The sequence below is a fragment of the Haemorhous mexicanus genome, chromosome 2 (assembly GCF_027477595.1).
Source record: "Haemorhous mexicanus isolate bHaeMex1 chromosome 2, bHaeMex1.pri, whole genome shotgun sequence".
Classification (NCBI taxonomy): Eukaryota; Metazoa; Chordata; class Aves; order Passeriformes; family Fringillidae; genus Haemorhous; species Haemorhous mexicanus.
The window spans coordinates 47,063,502-47,085,502 of NC_082342.1; the positions used below are offsets into that span (position 1 = coordinate 47,063,502).

The window sequence follows — 22,001 nt, forward strand, 5'->3', positions numbered from 1 at the left end:
ATGTCCACGCTGGGGAATCTAAGCTGCCCCACACTGCTCCCCTTTCCTTGCAGAAGCCCTGTCTGGCCCAATTTGCTTGAATCAGATTCCAACCTCTTATTACAGTCAGATTTTAAAAGCCTTGGAAGAAAAAATCCAGGCTGAGGATTTTAAAACATCCAATTCATGTTTTACACAATTTTGGTTTCAGTGGTCTATGTGCTGAGAAGATGAACTGCTGCCTGAGCATTCTCACCACACCACAAGACAGTCCTGTGTTTTGAAGACTGGCCAAAGCCTGAGCCAAAACACTCTCCCATGCTCTTTTGGATAAAATCTACGTCATGTTACACTGCTCTGCGTTCTGATGTTACTACCACATCATTTTAGAAAATAAAATAAATACCGTCCTCCCTCAGAAGGAGCTTTCTACATGGGAGAGGACCCAAATGCTTTCCATAAAACATCAGCCCCTGTTCACACTTCTGGGCATGAACAACACAGTGGAAAAGCAACAATTGTTGCTGTAGTATCTGTTGGACCTTTGTTTTCCTTTTGCAAATAACAACCAGGTTAAGATTTTCCTGGTAAATTTTGCTTGAATAAACTACACCAGAAGCACAAACCCCAGTCTGTGTCATCTGATCACCAGTATCTTCAGAAAATGTCGTACTTCCTTCTAGTGCAAAGTTTAGCCAGTAAAAAGTTGACAAAATGAAAACAATTTTGAGCAGTAAAGAAATCCTAGCTTAAAAAATAAGCAAACAAAGACCAACTGTCCAGCTGCTGAATACTTTATTCTTTTTTTACTTCATACACCTGAGCTCTTAAGGCTTGTACAAAATATCAAATAAAACCCCAGTATGGTTGTACTAATCTTAAAACTGCAGCCTTGTATTTTTCATCATTTATTGTAAATATAAAGAGGGGTATGAAAATTGCCAGTCTATCTACTGAAAGTACCTAACCTTTTGGATATTATGCCATTATTGTTTCCAGAAGTGTTGGCTTAAATGATTCAATTTTTTGAAGAAATTTCATTACAACTCTTTCAGCAGAAACGTGTTCCGTTTCAGGGAGAAATTCACTGAGAAGTGAACTTCCGTTCAAACCTTTTTGCTTTCTCATCCAGGAAAAACCCCCCACTTTCTGTTCTACTGAAGAGAGGAAGAGCCTGCCTTCGCCTCCCCCACAGCTAATAGAAATGCACCAAACAAAAGGCCACAGAGAGAAACAGGAGGAACTATAAAAACATATATTCAAACTTCCCATACTAGCAAAATTCAAAATAAAATAACATTGCAGCCCCAGCGGCGACAGGGAGTGCTGCTGGGCAATATGAAGAGACGAACATTTGGGTGGAATGTAGGCAGCAAATCCTTCTGCAGAGGAATGAAGTCCACTGGCACATAGAAGGTGTGTGAAGGTACTGTGGCTTGCTGAACCAGGTCCTGGGAGAAGCTGGGCAGCTTTTGCAAGATGCTGTCTGAGGGCACCCTGCACCGAGGGGTGGAAATCATGAAGCCCTCAGACAGCATCATGCAGATTTAGGTCCCTAATGCAATAAAAAACATATTTGCTCCACATTAAATGACCTGGGAGCTTGCTTTGGCTTAGTTTTTTCCCCCAAGCATTTGTTGTTAACTTAATTAAGCATTTAAAAATAACAGTCTCTCACTTTCCAGAGACTCCACATAAATACTAATCTGTCTTCATCTAAAGGCCAGATTTGCTGCAAGGGCAAATCAATACAGTTTCACTGATTGAGGATCTGGCCTTAAAAGTCTATCAAGTGCATTAAACCCAGCACAGTGTGACATGTGCCTTGGCAGTAGGACAGTTCTCTGGATTAATATTTGAGGGAAATCTGGCAATTAAAAAAAAAAATCTCTGTTTTGAAGTGCTGCCATGTCTTTAATTGGTGCCCAGCACCACAGTTTCTCCTCTGGAGAACTGCACAGCTACGGCCGGGCTTTCGGCGTCGTTCTCCTCCAGCTTCAGCGCCGCGTTGTCCCGGCCAGCGCCACTGGGCTGCGGCAGGGCCACGGGCTCCGCCGTGGGAGAGGGAGCGGCGCAGTACAAGGTGAAGCCCACCATGATGATAACAAAGGACACGATGTAAAGACCTGAAAACTGGCGGAGAAGAAAAAGAGATAAGAGATTAAGTCTCGCCTGATGTAAGAACATGCCAACGCTGCCTTGTCACAAGAATGTGAAAGCTACCCTTCCTTGTAAAAATTATTTTAATGAGGATTATCACCGTGAGCTGGATTCAGGTCTGAAAACCAGAATTCAACAGTTCTATTTACTTAAAGACTTGGGCCACTGGCTGATTTTCTCTGCACCTCACTCCCAAGACTGCTGGACAAGGAGTTTCCTTGGGTCTACATACAAGAACCTAAACAGGGAGAACAAATGGGTGTAAACAAAGTCATACTGAATGAAAGTTGTTTACTCACATGAATACTGAAACACTCTACCCCTAAGAGAATTTTGATCCAGCACATGCAAGTATTTCAGGTTCTGGCAAGAGATGAATCTCTGCTATTGCAAGCCACCAGAGCTGCTAGTTCTCTGCACAGATCTCTAACCACCTGCAGGACTAGATGAGTGTTATTGCTGGATCAAAACCAGTTTGCTCCCTACACCAAACAGGACCTTGAAGGGACAGAGGCTGGGCTCCTTTTAAAAGACTGGCATTTGCAAGCTGTGAAGAGTGGTGAGAGCTAAAGAGTACAAATTGCAGAGGTGCATCACTGTTGTTCACTTGCCTGTTAGAATTCCCGTCTTTGCCAAGATTCATCCACCTTGACAGAAAGACAAATACTACATAACACCAGATTCATTAATACCAAGTGCTGAAGTTATCCACAGACAGGAACACTTTTCAGCAGTTTATTAAAATCTTCCACATTCCTTTTGTCAAACCACACTGATTAAATACTAGGAGGAAGGATCAGCATATCCTGCACACTTCTTTCAATATCCTCGAACTTCCTTAGCTTCCTTAGACATGCTTGAAAAATATGTTCTAGTTTATCAGGATGAAATGAATGGTAGAACCTAGACAGTGGACTCTCCTCCAAAAAAGACTAAGGCATCTAGAATTTGGGCACTGCAATTCCTAGCTGGCAGTCACTTGGCTTGGAAACTCTTGGATGGCAGCACACAAAAGGAAAAGCAGACTGGAAGTGGCCTTGTGTTAAGTGCCCTCTCTCCTCACCTTGTTGGCTGTTTGCCTGAAGGAGCTTGGACTCAAACACTCGCCCCACACAGGAGGAAGCATCAAGCTCTGAGCTATCCCAACAGAGGCAGCAGGATCACCCATGGTCATACCTCCCACTGACCTGTTCCCAGCAAACGGGCAGAGCCTGGGGCTGTATCCAACCACCTGCACAAATTCTCCAGCCTAAGACCCTGAGTGAGCATGTGCCTGTGTGCAAGGACCTGTGGCTGGGCAAGAACTGCAGGAACTGGAACTGCTGGAACTGCAGCTCCCTCGCAGCACAGTGCCCACAAGGCTGGAAGTGTCTCTGATCCTGATGAGTCAATTCCTCCAGGAGTGGATACAGTCACCAAGGCAGGGTGCCAAAGCTGCTGCAGTGTAGCTGTGACTCAAGGTCTGTGTGTATTTTTGCATTTATTGACACAGGTGAACATTACCCATGCTGCTCTATCAGACCTACACTTTTTTTTCCTTTTGAGGACAATCCAAGTGTTTATTTTTCCTGGGTTTTTTCCTTCTTCTTTTTTTATTTTTTGAATTTTAAATATTGCAACAACTTTATTGCTTCAGAGACTGATTTCAGTCATACTTTGTGCAGCTGGTATCCTCATTTCCACTGCTGAGTCTAGGGAGTACTTTAAATGTTACAGGAGGACTGTATCTCCATCTAGTGTCTGTGCAGCATACTCCCTTCTACAGCAGTTTATACAACTAATGCATGAGAAGATCTTTCTCAATATCTCTTGAAGGATTACAGGTATCTATATGAATTCATTAGGAAGCACAGCAAGGATTCATTATGGAGTAAAAGGAAAAAAAATAAAAAAGAGTTCAAAGCAAGCATGAAAAATTTACATTTCACTTGAAAGAGACATAGCTAGGGCCAAAAAGTTAAGTGCATTAGCAAAACACTGTGCACAAATCAAAACTTTATCAACTCCTGAGCCTGGTCTCTGCTGCAGACACTGATTGTGGTTCTTCTGTTTGTTTTTTTCAGAGCAGGCTCAGACCATGGCAATTCAGGCCTCACCATGGCTCTCTCCACTCTACAGCCCATCCAGGCCTCCAGCAGCTTCTTGTGAAATATCATCTGATAATGGGGAATACAGAGCAATTCCCTGTATTTTTTGCTCGTAGCCAGAGTGCTTTTTAATCCAGCAAACATCCTACTTGGTTCCTTTGCCCCATAGGTAAAGAAACAATATGGTTAACTTGGCAGTAAGATTTTTTTACTGCTAAGAGCCATGTCAAAATTAGGCTCTCTCACTTCATGGTTATCCCAGATAACCAATGAGATAATAACTTATCTCAGATCCTCTGATTACTAAAGATGTGACATTATTATTGCTCCCCTTTTTGTTACTTCTTTGTTTCTAACCCCAGATGCAAGTTCCTATTTCAATCTGAAGTTGTCTCAACACAATCCCAAAGTCTTCGCCTGTTCATTTTTCCTTTTGGCACCAGATTACCTCACTGTTGGAAATTATGAGATGGCCTGCTCCAAGAAAAACCTCTTCCCAAAATAAGCTAAAAATGCAAAAAATAAAAATTTAATATATCCCTTCCAAAGCTCTTCTTCCTCTTCATTATAATGAATATAAATTTATAATCACTTCTTGAGTTAAGCTATCTGGGCGCCAAAATCCACATTTGGAGTGACTCAGAAAGGATTTAATTGTTAGACCATAAGTATGGTTTGCTTCCTGCATTCATTTTTAATGGATGATTTGTAGTTTGGAGCAAAGTCTGGAACCCAAAACAGGGAGGAAAATTGAGCTAAGAGACTCTTGAAAAGAAAAATCTAGCTGCTGTCAGACCCTACCACTACCAGACTCTGCAATGCCTTCATTTTCAGAAAACAAATCTGACCTAAAAGCTTCTGGCTGAAGAGAAAGCAACCACATGGAATAATACAAATTAAGCTCCTAAGCAAATTTCACAAGCTTCTCACTCTCACAAGCTCTTCCAGTCACCGAGTAGCTGACTCAATTACTCCAATTACTTTAATGAACTAGGTTCTCACAAGTGATTCTGGATGGAAAGTGGAGGGTGGAATGAAATCCTTTCAGCACTGTCATTTAGCCTGATCAGAGATATCCAAAAATATTTTAGAGCACAAAAGAAGCAACTGCCTTTTGGAGAGTGCACAGAATAATACATTTATCTGTATTTTTTCAGATCCTTTAGTCTCTCCTTAGCAGCAGCCCTGAGAGAGCTTGATTCTCATCCCAAAATCTTGGTAATGAACAGATTAAACTTCTGAAAGAAAGTATTATTTTCTGAAAATCAAACTGGTTTTCTTTCAGACACCAAATGCCTTTTAGGACAGAGAGATTCAAATCCTCTCCTTTGACACTTGGGAGTAATGAACCAGGTCTAACAGACAATTCCACGAAGGGCTTTCAGTGGGAACTCTATTATTGAAACACCTCAGGAAATTATTTACTATCTCTTAACATTAACTTATTCCTTCAAGTGTGAAATGTCTTGAAAATGGCTCTCTGGCTAATGGTGTGAGGCTCTGCCATTAACTGACATGACTCCTCCTGACTGACACCTGCCAACAATGAATGCTGGAAGCTGCAGAAATGTGCAGGTGCAAACAACTGTTCTGGGGCTTTTAAGAACATTATGCTTTATTCATCATTTTGGAGTAAAAAACATAACTGAAAGAATGTGAAAGTGGAGGAATGAATGTACTCACCTTGTAAAAAAACAGGTAAAGCCCAAGGAAGAAACTGTAGAGATCTGAAGTCAGAATCGCCAGGTTGACCGAGGTTGCGCTGGTAACTTTAATCAAAACTGGCATGAAGCTGTACAACCCAAACATGCACAGGGCAAAGGCTGTGAACAGTAGTGCTGCAAAACAAGGTGATATGTTACTCCTCAGGCACAGAACTATGATTTTATAGAGCACTGATATTCTTCAGATGCCTTAAAACGATGCATTTTTATCTCCTAAAAGGTATGGATGGGACTGCACATATAAGAGAAGCATGAAAGATTACCTTGTATTGCAAGAATTACTGTATCTAGACAAGAAACTATAGAAGATATAGATATAGATATAGATATACACATATATATAGAGATATAGATATACACATATATATGTAGATGTATATATACAAGAAAGTTCTTCTTCATTCCTACATAACATAAGAACTGACTGAAGAAATTTAGAGCCACACTTCTCAATAATGTTTAGTTATGTTCAGGTCAAAATGTGTCAATTTTTCCTGTACTTCATTTAGGAAGGATAACAGAAGAATGTTCTTGTGATGTTTCAACAACAAACAGAAATTAAACAGGTTTTATTTTTTACTTGTTTCAATTTATTTTGAAAAATTATTTCAAGTTATATGTAAAATGCAAAACCTGTTTTAATGTTCAATCCTACAGACCCTCTCTCTTTGCTGAGCTGTATAGTTTGAAGAAAATAAACTTGTGAAATACAGTATTAATGCTGCCTGTTATTCAGAGAAAGAAAAGCCCCACCATTCAAAGTTTAAATTATTATAATTTTCCAGTGTTCTGTAACATGCACATTATTTTGTCATACACATACCAATTTTCCAGTTCCACTGAATTTTCATAATCTCCTTATGTTCAAGAATGGCTCTAGAGTTAGAGAAAAGATATAATGCAGTAAAAAGGGAAAAAAATCATACTAAAAAAAGAGAATTTAATTACCAAATATATAAGAAACTTTTCATCTATAAGCCATTCATTTTTTTGTTTCAAATTTTACTGAATTACACTAGCTCAAACATCTAACAAGCATGAAAAAAGACATAAAAATTAAAGTGCCTGAAAGTCAAGAGCACTGTTATTTAATTCTTATGCCTTCTTCACAGGCATTTTAATCCTTCAGCAATTCAGTTTTATTTGATATACCATTGAGGAAATTATTAACTATAATGATGAGAAATGAGGACTATATAATTCATTAGACAGACTAAAGTGCATCTGGGCTGTTACTCAAATGTGGTTATTTGTAAGAGTATACACGGCTTCATTTTAAACTTGAGTTTATTATGGAAGATCTCCTGCTAACAATTATCTCCCAATCTTTTCCACAGAGAAAACTCTTCAAGAAATACAGTCCTATGAACAGTCCTCAGCATACTGGGTGTCCTCACAGACATCAACAAAATAAAAAATACAGCTAAGTATCCTGTGTGTTCAACTGCAGGAGTTTAGCTTTAGAACTGCTGCAACAGGAGTAGTGCAAATAAAAAGGATATAAAACAGATGCTGATCAGCAACAAAAATCAATTCAAGTGGAAGGACTCCCATATAGGCCACATACAGATGCAACAAAGAATTTAATAACATCATTTCAGGGTATACAAGCAATCATCTGTAGTATATTCTTAATTAGTTTTAAAATAAATATTAGATCCTTACAGCTGTAGACCGCTGAAAATAGTCCCAAACAAGCCCACCATTCCTAGAAACTCCACTCTGCTCAGATTTTTCACAATGTATTCCTCACCCACATTAGAAATGGCATACAAAGAAGCAGCAAGAAGCACTAAGACATCTCCAATCACCACGTCACTACCTGTACAGAAATATTAATCCACAATAAGGGTGATGCCACAAATACTTTTAAACTTTCCTTAAAAAAGCAAGCAAATTTATCTTGAACATCTCTATCTTCCTAGCTCATTCCAGGGGAAGGGGGAAGGAAACCCCTCCTGTGTATGCAGAGGAGTGTCTGAGCACAGACTCTGCTGCCTGCTCACCTCATCCTGCACAGTGTGGAGTGAGCAAAACCCAGCATTTCATCCCATCCCAGCCAAGACCCTGCTGTATCATCTGGTCCAATCCTACTTCTGCTGACCTCAGGCCCTGCTGGGAATTGAGCAATCCCAGTTAGAGATGCTCACTGCATTTCGAGAATATTGTCCCCACTTTTGCAGTAAGGCTGATTCAAGGCTTGCTAAAATCAGCCTATTGATTTTGGAAGGACCTGGACTCAGCTTCAGGTTTAGGACATGCCCTAAGTGGGCACTGCAGATGGATGGTACCGTGTGTCCTGCTGCAATGTATTTATACTGCAAACAGGACTCCCTGTGCTACCCTCACTCATCATTAAATGTCTCCGTGCATCAGCTAAATAGCAAGAGGATCACTGCTGTTCAAATCCTTCGATTGGTTTAAAATTTCCTTCCCTGAACAATCACTAAGAAAATATGTCTAAAATATGAGGGTAAGCAGCAGTAAGGATCCCCAAGTCAGCAAATAAAGCAAAACTTTCTTATGCTGCAGAGCAGCATTCTCCCTCCAAGATATTTGTACCACATAGCAGTAAAGCTGAACTTCAGTTTGTCGTATGTCTTACCTACAGTAAGGCCCTAAAATAACAGCACACATTCTTATCTCTACGCTGCCTGATGAAGGCAATGCCCTGAAATCTACCTTCTCTCTTAGCCTCTGGCTCTGAAAATTCAAAATTCTTATTCAAAGTAAGATCGCAATGATGGTGTTGATTTAGGCATCTGTCATAGAGAAGACAAGACCTGCCCTTATCTGCACCCTGCTGGCTCCTGGCCCCAGAGCCTCCCTCACAGAGGTCCCAGAAATCCTGGCATCCTACCCCACCTCCTGTAGTAAGGCCTCACTTTCTAGGCTGTGACCTTGGGGACACATGGACCATTTCTGTGGGGTCTGCCAAACAGAACTCCGAGAAGTCAGCTGCTGTGAGCAACTTTTTATGAGTTACTTGTACCCAGAGAAAATTGCAAATCAGAGAATCAGCAAATCTGGCTGCCAGTAGGTTGATACTGTATAAACTAAACAAGGTTTGCAGGCAGAGGCCACTTCTTCTATTAAACCATCTCACATGACAGTCAAAGTGAACAAGCTTTCAGGAATGAGACTTTTCATCACATTGTCTAATGAACAGCAGCAAAATTTAAACTTAACACAAGCAGGTTTTTTTTAAGATGGTAGAAATTTCCAAACACGCAAGAAAAGAAATTCCACAGCTCCCCATAAAATCAACATGTCCTCTTCCCGGACAAGAAATAAAAATAGCAACGTGTTCTCTTTTAAAACAGAATTGTATCTGCTACTATTTCTGCTTTACAAGTTCCTGTCCACAGCAGGAACCATCTCTTTGCTCTTCCTCCCCCACAATAAAGGACTCCTTACCTTCACCTTCGTCCCTCCCTGCCAAAATGTCTGCACCCACCATTGTTGCCACACCCAGCAAGCAGATGGCAACAGCAACAAAATGTATCAGCCTGTATCTTGCTCGGAGAAGGAACCAGGACAAAGCCATCAGCACGGGAATCCCAAAACAGTCCAGGAGCTGTGTGTACAGAAAAATTGTTTGAGTTAGAAACCCACCCCAAATCTGGACCGCAACCTGAAAGCAAATTCCCAGGATCTTACTTCCAATCATCAGATGTTAAGGAAACCTGCAAAGCAGCCCCAGTAGAAGAGAGGGATGAGACCCACATTTCACCATTAAAAGCATTTTGCAAGTGAAGGAGGAGCTGGAACAAGGGCCCACTTTCTCTTGGAAGGAAAGCACTGATTTAGAAACTCTTCTAACGATGGCTCTAATCAATCTTTGCAGCTTCACAAATGAATGCTAGGATGCTGCTCTGAAACAGCATTGCTCCCCGGGGCTCCATGTACAAAGCAAAAATATGGAACTATTGATGAGTACAAGTAATCTAATTTTACATTGACGTGACTGTGACAAGGACCTGACCCTGCAGCTTTGGGTTTGATGCTCTGACTTACCTTTCCTTTCATTATTTCTTCTGTAAAAGTTTCTATGTATCTTTGCTTCCTGTTAGACCCACCCACAGAATCACAGAACTGCTTGGATTGGAAGAGATCCTAAAGTTCATCTAGTTCCAACCCTCCTGCCATGGGTAGGGACACCTTCCACTCAACCACTCCAACCTGGATGTGGACACTTTCAAGGATCTTCTACCTATTCCCCTTCAGGACAGGAAGCAGCAAGAGTTAGCTATGTACTTAATACAGAAGAACATATGCTGCAGCATAAGATGGGCATATTGTTCTAAAATAATCAAATACCATCAAGACCACTGTGCTAATCATAACTGGTTTAAAATTTAATTCAACAAAATAGATTTTGTTTCTGAATTTGTGAAAGGAAAGAAAAGGTGTATTTCCTGACCTGTTTCAGTAGAGTGCCACGCAACTACAAAAGGGAACAGCCTACAGCAGAGCATACAATCAACTTCAAAAAGATTCCTGAAAAATTACTCTCAAATGTCAGCCCTTAAAACTTGGCCTCTTGAAGCCCCAACAAAATATGTCCAGACCAGTAGGACTGGGGTACAATCCCTGCAATCATGACAAGAGCCCTTAGTTCTTAATGTTTATTTCCAGACTCTGCCTGCCTCAGTGCACCACTGCAGTCAACTTCTGTGCTGTGCCATTTCCCCAAGGACTTCAACCAAACTTGTTCACATTTTGATGATGTCTGGTTCTTAATTAGTTTTAAAATAAATATTAGTTCATAACTATACATATATATACAATACAGTTGATAACTATACATAATAAAGTCTTAGAAGTATAGTGCTAAGAGCAGCTATTAAAGATTAAATCCTAACAGTTCCTCTAATCTTTCCATCTATTTGTCTTTGCTCCTTGGATTGCCTACAGCTTGCCCAGTTTGTAAAGTCTATGAAGTGTAAAAGTACTTCTTCAGGCTGTATTATGAGACATTACAACTACCTGAGTCTCACTATGTGATACCAAGCATATCAATACAACTTTACACCATGGAAAATATCACACTATGACCTTCTATCTTGTCTCTTGCTCTCTATCTTGTCTCTTGCTCTCTATCTTACCTTTAGTCTAGACTCGAGAAAACCTCTAACATTTCCTTCAAATTTGACTGTTTTGACTACTATCAAACAACAAGAAATACTACAAGCATTAGAAAGCAAAATTTTTACCCCTCTGGTGGTAGACACATATCTCTTCTACTAATAAGTAAGTTTTCACTTCCCATTAACTGAGATGTTAGCATGTAGCCTTCCAACCTCCAAGCAGTTTTTCCACCCAAACAGAAAGAGTAGAAACCCTTTGAAAAACATCTTAATGAGGATGTAAGGGAACAGTACATAACAAGCCAGAAGCTCTTTCAGGAATGCCAGATGTGGAATTGCTGCATCCAGACCAAGAACACCCTGGAGAAGCACAGCACCATGGTTAGAGGACTCACAGCCAGGGCATAGAGGCACCAAATAATGAAGAACACACTCTGGTAATCTGTTCCAGGAGACAATTACCCTCAATTACAGACAGATGAAATCAGATTTCCAACTACTGGATCTTACCTTCCCTTCATCTAGTACATTACACAGCTCTTCTGTACAGGATCAAGATCAAAGAGGTGCAAAGCAGATATAATATCACAATGAATTGTGTCAATGGAACCAATTAAAAAATGAAGTTTATTTACTGAAGTTTTACAACATTTACAGCAGTACTGTGGTACTGACTACTATTTCCAGTAGAGCCTCTTCAAACTCTCATCTTATTGAATTCTGGTACATTTAACAAGGGAGGGGGGAAACCAGATAACCCAGTGATTTGATTAACAAATGTTTTGACTCAAGCCACACTTTGGTCACAATGTTTATAGGAGGTTTTAGATGCAGGGTAAATTATTAAAAGATGTTTTAATATAATGGTTAATAAATGATCACAGACAGTTGGAGTTCATTGGTTTGCTTATAACTGCCAGCTTCAGACAGCTTTGTAAGCCAGAATGTTCAACTGCTCATCCTGCTCATTCCCCACAAGGCTCCCTAAGGGCAGCCTCTAGCTGAGCCCCAGGGGCTCATCCTATATTTTCTCTTATCTCTCTCTCATCCTATATTTTCTCTCTCTTCTCTTCCATCAGCTGATAATCTGTCAATAGTTGCCTGAAAAACATTTCTATCTGAATCATCTATAGAGCAAATGTTAAATGTGCCTGATAACACATCAAAAATATCAAAGCACAGCTATACTGCTTGTTTTTTGATATAAATCACACAATTGTGATCACATAATTGTTATCAGAGAATATCCCGAGTTGGAAGGGACCAGTCAGAATCTTTAAGTCCAACTCCTGGCCATGCACAGGACACTGCAAGAGTCCCACCATGTGCCTGCTGTCCAAACGCTTCTCAAACTCTGTTGAGCTTGGTGCTGTGACCACTTCCCTAAGGAGCCTGTTCCAGTGCCCAGCCACCCTCTGGGTGAAGAACCTTTTCCTGACAGCCAACGTGAACCTCTCCCATCTCAGCTTCATGCCGTAATAGGTGGTCAAACTGCAGCACAGTCAAGTCCTGCCACAGGAAAAAAGGACACTGGCAGCAAGGAGTATCCTGGCATTGCCTCAGCCACAGCCAAACAGTTCAATTCTGGACCAAAGTCTTTGTCTGTATTTACCAAGAAATGAGAGCTGTCATCCCACTGTTATCACCCTAAAAATCTCCAAACCCCTCCTGTAAAATGCTGGTATTTGATAACTAAAGGGAAACCAGTTCTGCTTGTGTGTGCGCGTGTGAGAAAATACATGGAAGTTCCTTGCTGAGCTGAAAAAAACTTCTCTTTGAAGCTAGGTTTCATAGTGGTGAGCTGAAGCTCCAGCCAGACAGCATTTTAACAATGATTACACTGCATTTGGGAAGGTGCCTTAAACCCCTGTGTTGTTTTTATGTCCCTGGGAATCCACTCACAGCCAGTACTGCAGACAGGCCATCAGGCTGGGTGCTCTGAATCACACGTACTGATGTAGCTGCAAAATCACTCGCCAAAACCAAAAAGAAAATGCCTTGCACTAGAGCAAATCATAGGCTTCTGCTGTGGGTTTTCTTTTTTTTTTTTTTCATTGTATCTCATTTCTGACAATGGAGAGGAACTGGTGACTTCAGAGAATGTGCAAGAAACCTCAGGGCAAGAGGCAACTGCAAAAAAATCACAATTACTGAACTGATCAGTTGTAAGGTTACCAAAGGGGAAAAAGGCACAGAAAATGCTTGAGTTTTTTGGACAGGACAACCTATTGTATATATTCTTTTTTAATTTCTATGAAAGAAATCATGGAAATAGCTTTACTATTTCTGAGAACTTGGATCAAAGTCCTGGCTTCTTCAGCTGTAAACTATAAGGTCAAATAGTGTCTAACTTATTAGCTTAACTTGATCTTGAGACTGAAACAAGTCCCTCTTAAAACTTTGATTTCTTAGGCATTATTTGTAAGGAGATTAAAGACCTAATGAGTCATAACACATAAGTATGAAGTGGAAATGTGACAAAACAACCCAAGAGACACAACTGGTCTTCAGTAGTGCAATGAAAATTTACTGCAGTTCTCTAAAGGGAGCCCAGACTGCAGGAGTTTATTGCTTTACAGGTATTCTCTTAAACATTAACCCCTATTACTTTGACTCTGTAAAACACTGACTTCTTTCCAACTAACAGCCAAGTCTTCACATCACTATTTTTTTTTTATTCAGGCAAGTGGAGCCATGACCCCAGCCACAGATCCCCACCACTGGTAACAGCAGGCATGAACTGGCACAACATGGACACGCTCCCTACTCCTCCACACTCACACAAGTGAGTTAACTTGGGCCTGACACAGCTTACTAACAGTACAGCCAAAGGCAGGGTTTACTCCCACTTTGCTCAGTGTTCTGAGTTTGTTTGTTCAAGGAAACTGCACCTGCAAGCTCAGGAGACTGCAGGAGGAAAGCACTGAGTCTTCCAGCAGCTTTTGTCTGTGCAGTATGACAAAGAAACCCCAGCTGTAGACCTTTTGTTTATAGAGCTTTTTCAGAACACAAGATTTATCCTAATGCAGCAATGCAGCATCACGTACTAATGCTGCAGAGGATGTCTACTATTACTTTATTTATGCTGACCTTCCCTCCATCTCTTCCAGAGAGGACCCTGAACTGCCACATCAAAAGCTACAAGGCTGGTACCCCCCTGCATGGGCAGCAACACCAGCTGACATGCAGTGTGTCCTCACAGGTGGGGCTGCATCTCACAACGCCTCCCGCAGCTTCTAGGAGTAGAAAAGACCCACCTCACTGTCATCAGTAAGAATCTGCACTGAGTGACTGCATCTGGTCATAAATCTTTATTTTGTGTCAGGAGAAAAAAACTGAGTGGCTGTCAGCAAACTCTTAGAAGAGCTTTTATCAAAATAATTAGGGTTCAACTCAGGAGCTGGCACAGCTCTACCAGCCAATCTTCTCTGCTTCCTGGAAAGGTTATTCATGATACAGGATGCTCTTCCCTGTACTGCAGAGAGAAAATAGATACTGGAAAGTTCTTTTCAAGCTTAAATAGCTTCCATGTCTGTCCTATGAATCTCATTTTAGAAACCAGTCCAAAACTGTAAAAAAAGCAACAGTTGGAAAAGAGAGATTGGTCCTTACCTGCACACTTGTGAGGGTTGTATATTGGTAGGCTTTTACAATCGTGTAATTGGCTTCAACATCAGCCAGTCCCACAATAATATACTTCCACCACCTCTGTTTCAAAATCTGCCAGAGACTGTCACTGCCTGTTTAGAAGAAAGCAGCAATCAATATGTGTTTCTTTCCAACCAAACGTTGCACGGGAATTTTGCTTTTTAGAAGCATAAATAATACCAAGATTGACTTTGCCTACCCCTGCTTAAGATACAATAACAGGAAACACAGCCTGGGAGGAGACAATGCAAATGGTGAAAAGCACAGAAATTCTTCCACATGAAGCCAAACACAGCAAGACTAGAGTTGTCTAAAGAGTAAATTAATAAGAATAGGAGGAATACGGAATAGCCTCTGGTAACAAAGCGTGTTAAAACAAAGCTTATTTTTCCTAATATAACATATGACTTCAAAGAGCACAAAACTTTAAACAGGTATGATATTATATCAAATTAACCTGTGAAATTAATTTCCATGTGTTGCTATAAAGCAGGAACTTTAAAAACTAGTATGAGTATTGAGGTCTTTCTTTTCAAATTCTGAAAGGAAAATGTAGAAAGAAAAAAAAAAGAAGAACGAGAATCTCCCATCCTGTATTTCACATACCAGTCCTAAATACCAGCATTGTTGTGTAAACCAGAAGCAGCAAACAATAGTTGATGAAACTTTGCAACATTGGAGCATTCACTTGGAATTTGTCTGCCAGGTACTGGCTTATAACAGCAGTCCCACAGATACACAAGGAGAGCATCTGGCCCAGAATTACAGTTTTCCAAATATGCCTGTGAACATAAAAGACAAAACAGTAAGCTTAGAATCAAGCATTCAAGTTTCTAAAAAAATATTTTCTAGTTCTACAGGAAAAATGACATTTTTTTAGACTGCCACTTTTTTTTCCCTACTCCCTACCAATGTTGTCCTGTTACTGACAGGTAAGCAGGGTTTTATGTACAGAGAAGGTCTAGTCTGACCTCAGGACAGCCACGAGAGAAGTGAGGCCAGCTCAAACCACCAGCCATGGAGACTGCAGTTACTTGCAAGGATCTTCAAACAATTCACCTGGGCAGGCTCTACCCAATAGCAGATCCTATTCTTATTTAGCAAGTTTTGAGTTAAATCCTTTGTCCTCCACTGAATTCTATCCTGACTGATCAACAAAGATCTAAAATAAGGATATAAAGCACAACTACCTTCAGACTCGTCTGAGACCTGAGTTTTAGTGAGCTGAGACGTTAAGATGAGCAGTGCTAAAGGAAGACAAAAGTATTAATGGTAAAAACAAATAAGAGCTCTGTTTGGAAGGCTCTTCAAAGATCATCTGGTCCAACCATTCCTGGGAAAGGGAGCCTCGAGACTATTTAGCACCCTGTCCAGCTGCATCTTGCAAACCTCCAGTGATGGGGACTCCACAACATCCCTGCAGAGGTCATTCCAGTGATTGCTTGCTCTCACCAAAAAATAAATCTTTCTTATAACAAGAATTATTGTAATTAATACTTATTGCGGATTTTTTCAGTTCTACTGCATCATGTTGTGCTGAAACTGAGGATGGACTTAAGAATGCATTTTGGGTAAGATCATGTTTGCATTTATAGCTCTTCTGAAGTCCCACCCACAGCCAGCAGGGACAAAAAAGAAAAAAAATAAGCTCATGCTCTTTTAGTAGCAATTCTTCATCTAATAGAAGATGAACTATTCCAGATGCTCCTAGACAAACAGGGGCATGTAACTCTGTATTTTTTCTAGCTTGCTCTTTCTCCTTCCAGTGGAGCTATGCTACCACCCCAAGTCTCTGCGCATGCACAATATACAGTGACAGGAGCTCAGAGCTGTGCTGTCTGTACAGGTCTGCTAAGTCCACATTTAATCCGTTTACTCTGAAGACTACTGATGACAATTTAACTGTCTGCACAATCAATAAATTTGTTTCCACTCCAATTAATCAAGCAAGGGAAGAAAGGACCTCATTAGGATTCTGCACTTACCCTGTGCCCACATCTCTCCACACTGACTTCTGGCAGGACACCCATGTGTCAGGCACACCACCTGAGAATAACACCACTGGCTGTTTTCCCAAGGTGGGTGACCCCAACACAGTAAGTACCAGCTCACCCTGCTGTGCTGTGTTGTGCAATCCAGCTCCCAGGCAATTAGAAGGGTGTGTCTGACAGTGCTAAACCCAACCACAATCATGCAATCAATCCCTTCTTTTGGAATGGAGGCATCTTCCTTGCACAGACTCCAATGCACCTGCATGAATCCTGTTTTCAATTCAGCCTGACACCAAGCTCTTCTGACTTTGAAAATGCTGCTGGGCACATTTTTCTCTCCAAGTCCATTCTGATGAGACAGCAAATCTCTATAAAGTCCAGCCACACTGTACTTCCAAGAGATTTGAATCCCATGCTTTGCTACGGCTTGCCTTGCCAATCCCAGGAACGGTGCACAGTCACACTCTAAGTATTATATATCATGTGACAATCTTGTAAGGTACTGTCCAGTCTCATCTGAGTAACTCTTACTGGTGTGTGAAAGAAAAACATTCTCATTTCTAAACAGATTTTTAAAATACATTTGGTGGGGGGTGGTAGGTGGTTTTCATTAAAAACAGCAGGAGAAAAAAATGGAAGTGACCTCACTTCTGTTGTATTTTAACTGATTTCTTTTTAATTTCTTTATATTCTGGTCAATGATCTGTGATATTTAGTGAACAACTCAGACACATTCTGGCTGATGCAGAAATATCTTTTTATGGTCATGAAAAGAATTTAATCAGTTGCCACTAGAACAAATGTGATGTAGGTTAGCTAAAATTTCAAGCAGGCATGGATGAGGATTCCAGCTTGCCCTTTGCCAGCCCTGCAAACTCTGGCTCCTTTGCAGCAGGTGAAGTGACAGAAAACCCATTGAAATTCAAAGGAAGATACACTGTGGTGAACAACATACAAAACTTGTTTTCAGGCATTTAAGAAAATACACATATACTTTTTATTATTCAAATAAAGCTTCTTGCCACAAACTAGCAGAAAAATGTTTCTTCTTCACCATCAGCATCCGAGTCACACAGCAATCCTTTAGCAGTTTATTGGACTAAACTCACCCTGCACTTGGACTAGCAGGGAGGAGAGTGCAGAGGTAGGGATCAGACATGAATAGAGGCATGACTGGGCAAAACTGCTGCAGTTTTACTGGAGCAAAGCCTGTGTGCTGCACAAAATGAACTGCACTTATGAAAATGCTACCAGGAGAGGTCAAAGCTGCCTTGGCCGGCAGAAGCCCTGATCTGGCCACAAAGTCTCCTCCACCCACCCACTGGGTGTTGCCACAGAGAAGGGCAGAAGCACAGGCAATACCACCCCACAAGCTTATTCAAGGAGGCTAGTTTAACATGGACTTCTGTGTGGTAGGGCTTTAAACATTCTTGTCTAGGATATGAGTTGCAAGGGGTAACTTTGCTCCTCCTGAGCTACAGCACCTTCTCTACAGCAAAGGCCTGGACTCATGTGCAGCGCTCTGGCAAACTGGATAGCAATCATGTTCCAGTGAGAGGATAAAATGGGGAAAACCTGCTGCCTCTCAAATTTGTTAACAATTGAGCTGCTCCCAAACAGCAGCTCAATTGTTAACAAATCAAACCATCATTTACTGAAAACAAGACAGACCCATCTGCCCTCTTGCAGTGAAGTAACTCCAATAAACTGATCCTCAGCTTTTCTAATAACTAAAGTTCCCCAGTTCAAAGTACCTAAGGAATTATCTCCTTGCATTTCTGCATTTGGGAACAGAGGCAGGTCCAGAACCTCCAGAACTGTTTGCTTTGTGGTTACTGCCCTAGCAATCACTGCTACTTAGTTAATATATGTCTTGGCAGTACTAGGGCATTTACTTCTACTGTAACAAAGGCGTCTGACAAAGCAAGTAGGCTTCATCACACCTCGTGCCCTTCTCTATTTTTGTCTATTTTAATTCAAGGAACTTTTTCTTGCCTGAACAGATTCAAAATGTTAACATCAAAAAACACAAAGAAAGACTTAGTCTTTAGTGGAAAACTGCCCTCAAAAAGTCTTCTGTGAATCCCAAAATGCTCCATACCTGGCAGCTTTCTCATCTATGTGTAAGGTAACAGCCTCTTGCCCTGACTGCACCCCAATGCCAGGTGGAAGCCTCAGCAGGAAGCAGCAATGGCTTCCCCTCATACCATTTGCCAAAGCATAAAAAATAATTTCTTCAAATTGAGATGACATCACCATGTTCCTGGCATGATGCACTGGGCTCATAGCCTGCCTTAAAAAATATGTTTGATCCTCTGTAAAACTTGAGAGCAAACTTTAAATTCTACTGTTTGCATTTTGCATGACAATTTCTTCTGAGAAAAATGCTTTAAAGACACAAGTTTCCATTCATTTTGTTATTGATATGAGTATCGATGACAGTGACTTTCTCATTAATAATTGATCAGATTGTGAGAAATATATTAATTATTAACTTTGCCATGCCAGAACTTAATCCTCTCAGCTTTTTTTTTAATGCACTGGAAAAGACTAATTCACTTCAGAGTCTCAGATGATGAAAGGTAAGTGATCTGAAAAGGCCTTTGTTTCATAGCTGGGTGGAGTGGGTTATTGTTGGCTCTTAATACTTGGTAGCAAGCTACTAAGATTAGTCCTCCCCTCCCTTCAGCCATCCTATCTTAGCTAGCTGTATCTATGGCTTTGAGCAAAACAAAAGTCATTCTGGGACTTTTCAGAGCATGAAAGTTTGCCACAAATTGGTCTAAAGTGAACACTGAACAATGTGCAGCTCTCAATATCATGAGAAACTCAAGCTGGCTTTCCTTGACTCCATGTGAAATGCAGAATAAAAAATGTACCAAGATACTAAAATACAATCTATATAGGAGGAAGTTAAAAAAAATTAGTAAGACTATAGTTAACAATTTTGCTAGCAATTAGTTTACTAAATCCTGTAATTTTATTGTGAATTTTTAATTTATAATAAATACAACTAATCAAATATTCATTTTATTTATGTCACCAATCTAATACTGACATGGCAAATCCTGGCAATACTGTTCATGTACAGAGTGTATTTGCTTTAACTACTTGAACCCTTCCTAAACAGGGGAGGAAGTGACATTTTAATTTCAATGATCTCACTTTTTCATGCTAGTGAAGGGAAAATGCAGGTTCAGACTGAACCATATTGCAACATAATTAGTAATTCACTAAAAACAACAGAATATATTTTTAAGAACTAACATCATCAGAAGTTAATTTTTCCATGTTCTGCTTTGAAACTGATGTCAATTTAATTTGCAAAAGGTAAAAAAAAGAAAAGCACCAGAAATATATTTCTAATGGTTCTACTCAAAAAAAAAAAGGCAGAAAAAAAACCCCACAACATAACCCAGACCCAGCCTAGTTTATTACATACAACTATTAAACCTTCCTACGACTCAGAAAGGCCTCAAACAAAACTGAAGTGGCTGAGCCTGCTGTCACCTGGAGGGGAAAAAAATAAGAAAAAAATATCAATTCAGTATCTCAGACAACACTTCTTAAAATTCAGTGAAAGCTATTGATTTTCTTTCAAATACTTTCCATAGACTCACTTAGTGTAGCCTTTGGCAAAACTAATGGCATAGGTGAGGTTACTGAACAACTCAACAAGTTTCTGTCTTGCCTTTTGGGTTTCTCCTCATAGGCATAAGGAGTGAAAAGAGAAAAACTTATAACCAACAGAGAAGATGAGACTTTGTCCACTGGTATAAGGTTCTTCTTGGCCAGCACACACCATCACATAGTCCAGCAGCCAGACTACAGTTTATGAGCACGAGGCTGGCAGGAAAGCCAGCACATTCTTGGCTGCCAAATCCTATGCAATAATTATTAGTGACCAAACTTATAGCTCCAAAAAAGCCTTTTAAACAAGGACTGTTTTCCCTCCCTAGAGGGAAAGTGAAGCTGTAAATGGATGGCCTATAAGTCTGAGGATGCAGTCCTGCTCTCATGGAAGATAGTGCTTCTGAAGTATCAGCCTGTCTGCACAGCTTGGCAGATATTTTTCCACAAGTCTTCCATGCTTAACTAGTGCTCATATTTCAAGAGATATACCTGAACGAGTCTCTATCTAAGCTGATTCACGAAAGGAGGAAGTGGGGATATTGGTCTTTCTGGACTCCACACTTAGTTTCAGTTATTTTGCTCTATTACCTTCTCTATCCCCCACGACCAGTCCTTCATAATGATCGAGAACTACAAAACAGATAAAGTGCAGGGAAAAAAACGGAAAACAAAAGAACAAAGAAGACAAATGCATGTGTTTATGTGTGAGAGCACAGTCCTACTTCAACAGAGTCAAAACGTCACTCGCTAATTCCACGCTCGGCGGAGGCGACCCCGAGCGCTCTCTCCCTGCAGCATCCGCAGGCTGCAGTTCGTCGGCGCTCCCGGAGCAGCCCCGGCATCAGAGCGTCCGCTCCCGGGGCAGCGGCCAGAGCTCCCCCGGGCTCCCCTGTGCCGGGCAGCGGCCAGAGCTCCCCGGGCTCCCCTGAGCCGGGCTCCGGGCTCCGGGCTCCGCTCAGCCCCGCACACCCCCGGCCGTACCCGCGGGCCCGCACCGCGGCGGCTGTTCCCGGCGGCGCAGAGCGGCCTCCGCATCCCGACCGCGCTGCCCGCCGAAGCGCCGAGAGCAGCACGGACGCTCCCCCGCTCCTCCCGTCCTTCCCCCGCTCCGGCGGGCGGCCCGGAAGCCGGCGGGCGGGGAGGCCGGCGCCGCGCGGTTCCACGTGGAGGCCGGGGACTCACCAGGTGCAGAGCTTGGCCCCGAGCAGCGCCAGCAGCCGGCGCGGAGAGGAGGCGGCGGCCCCGGCCGATGGTTCGGCCCCAGCAGCATCACCATCAGCATCAGCAGCAGCAGCAGCAGCAGCAGCAGCAGCAGCAGCAGCAGCAGCAGCAGCAGCAGCGGGCGGAGGTGCCCCAACAGCAGCGGCCGTCTCCTCCATGGCGCGGCTGCCCCGGCCCCGCGCCCGCCGGCGGCGGGCAGGGAACGATGGAGGGCGGGCGCTGCGAAGGCGGCACCCGGCGGAAGGAAGGGATGAGCAGCAGCACTGGGACAGCGACACTCTGGTCCCCGGAGAGCGGCCGAGCCCGGCTTTGTGCCCGCTGAGGGGCCGCCCCCGGGTGGGTCACGGGTCGTGCTGGGGCGGGGGGTCGGAGCTCTCCTGATGTCGCTTCTCCTGGACGCGCTCCGGCCCTGTAGTTTCCTTCAACCGCTGGGTGTAGGTGGGGAGCTTTAGCAGCGCCAATGCCACG

At 42.0% G+C, this 22,001-nt stretch overlaps 1 protein-coding gene across 1 annotated transcript; it reads right to left on the bottom strand.

The window, feature by feature from the left end:
* Positions 1-757: 757 nt before the first annotated feature.
* Positions 758-21,758, bottom strand: SLC35F2 (solute carrier family 35 member F2). The gene is made up of 8 exons (XM_059838654.1): positions 21,495-21,758; positions 15,295-15,470; positions 14,653-14,780; positions 9,368-9,527; positions 7,616-7,772; positions 6,774-6,826; positions 5,910-6,064; positions 758-2,112 (listed from the first exon to the last, which is right to left on the bottom strand). The coding sequence occupies exons 1-8, from the start codon at positions 21,689-21,691 to the stop codon at positions 1,894-1,896; spliced, it is 1,245 nt and encodes a 414-aa protein (XP_059694637.1). The 5' UTR covers positions 21,692-21,758; the 3' UTR covers positions 758-1,893.
* Between the last annotated feature and the right edge of the window lie 243 nt (positions 21,759-22,001).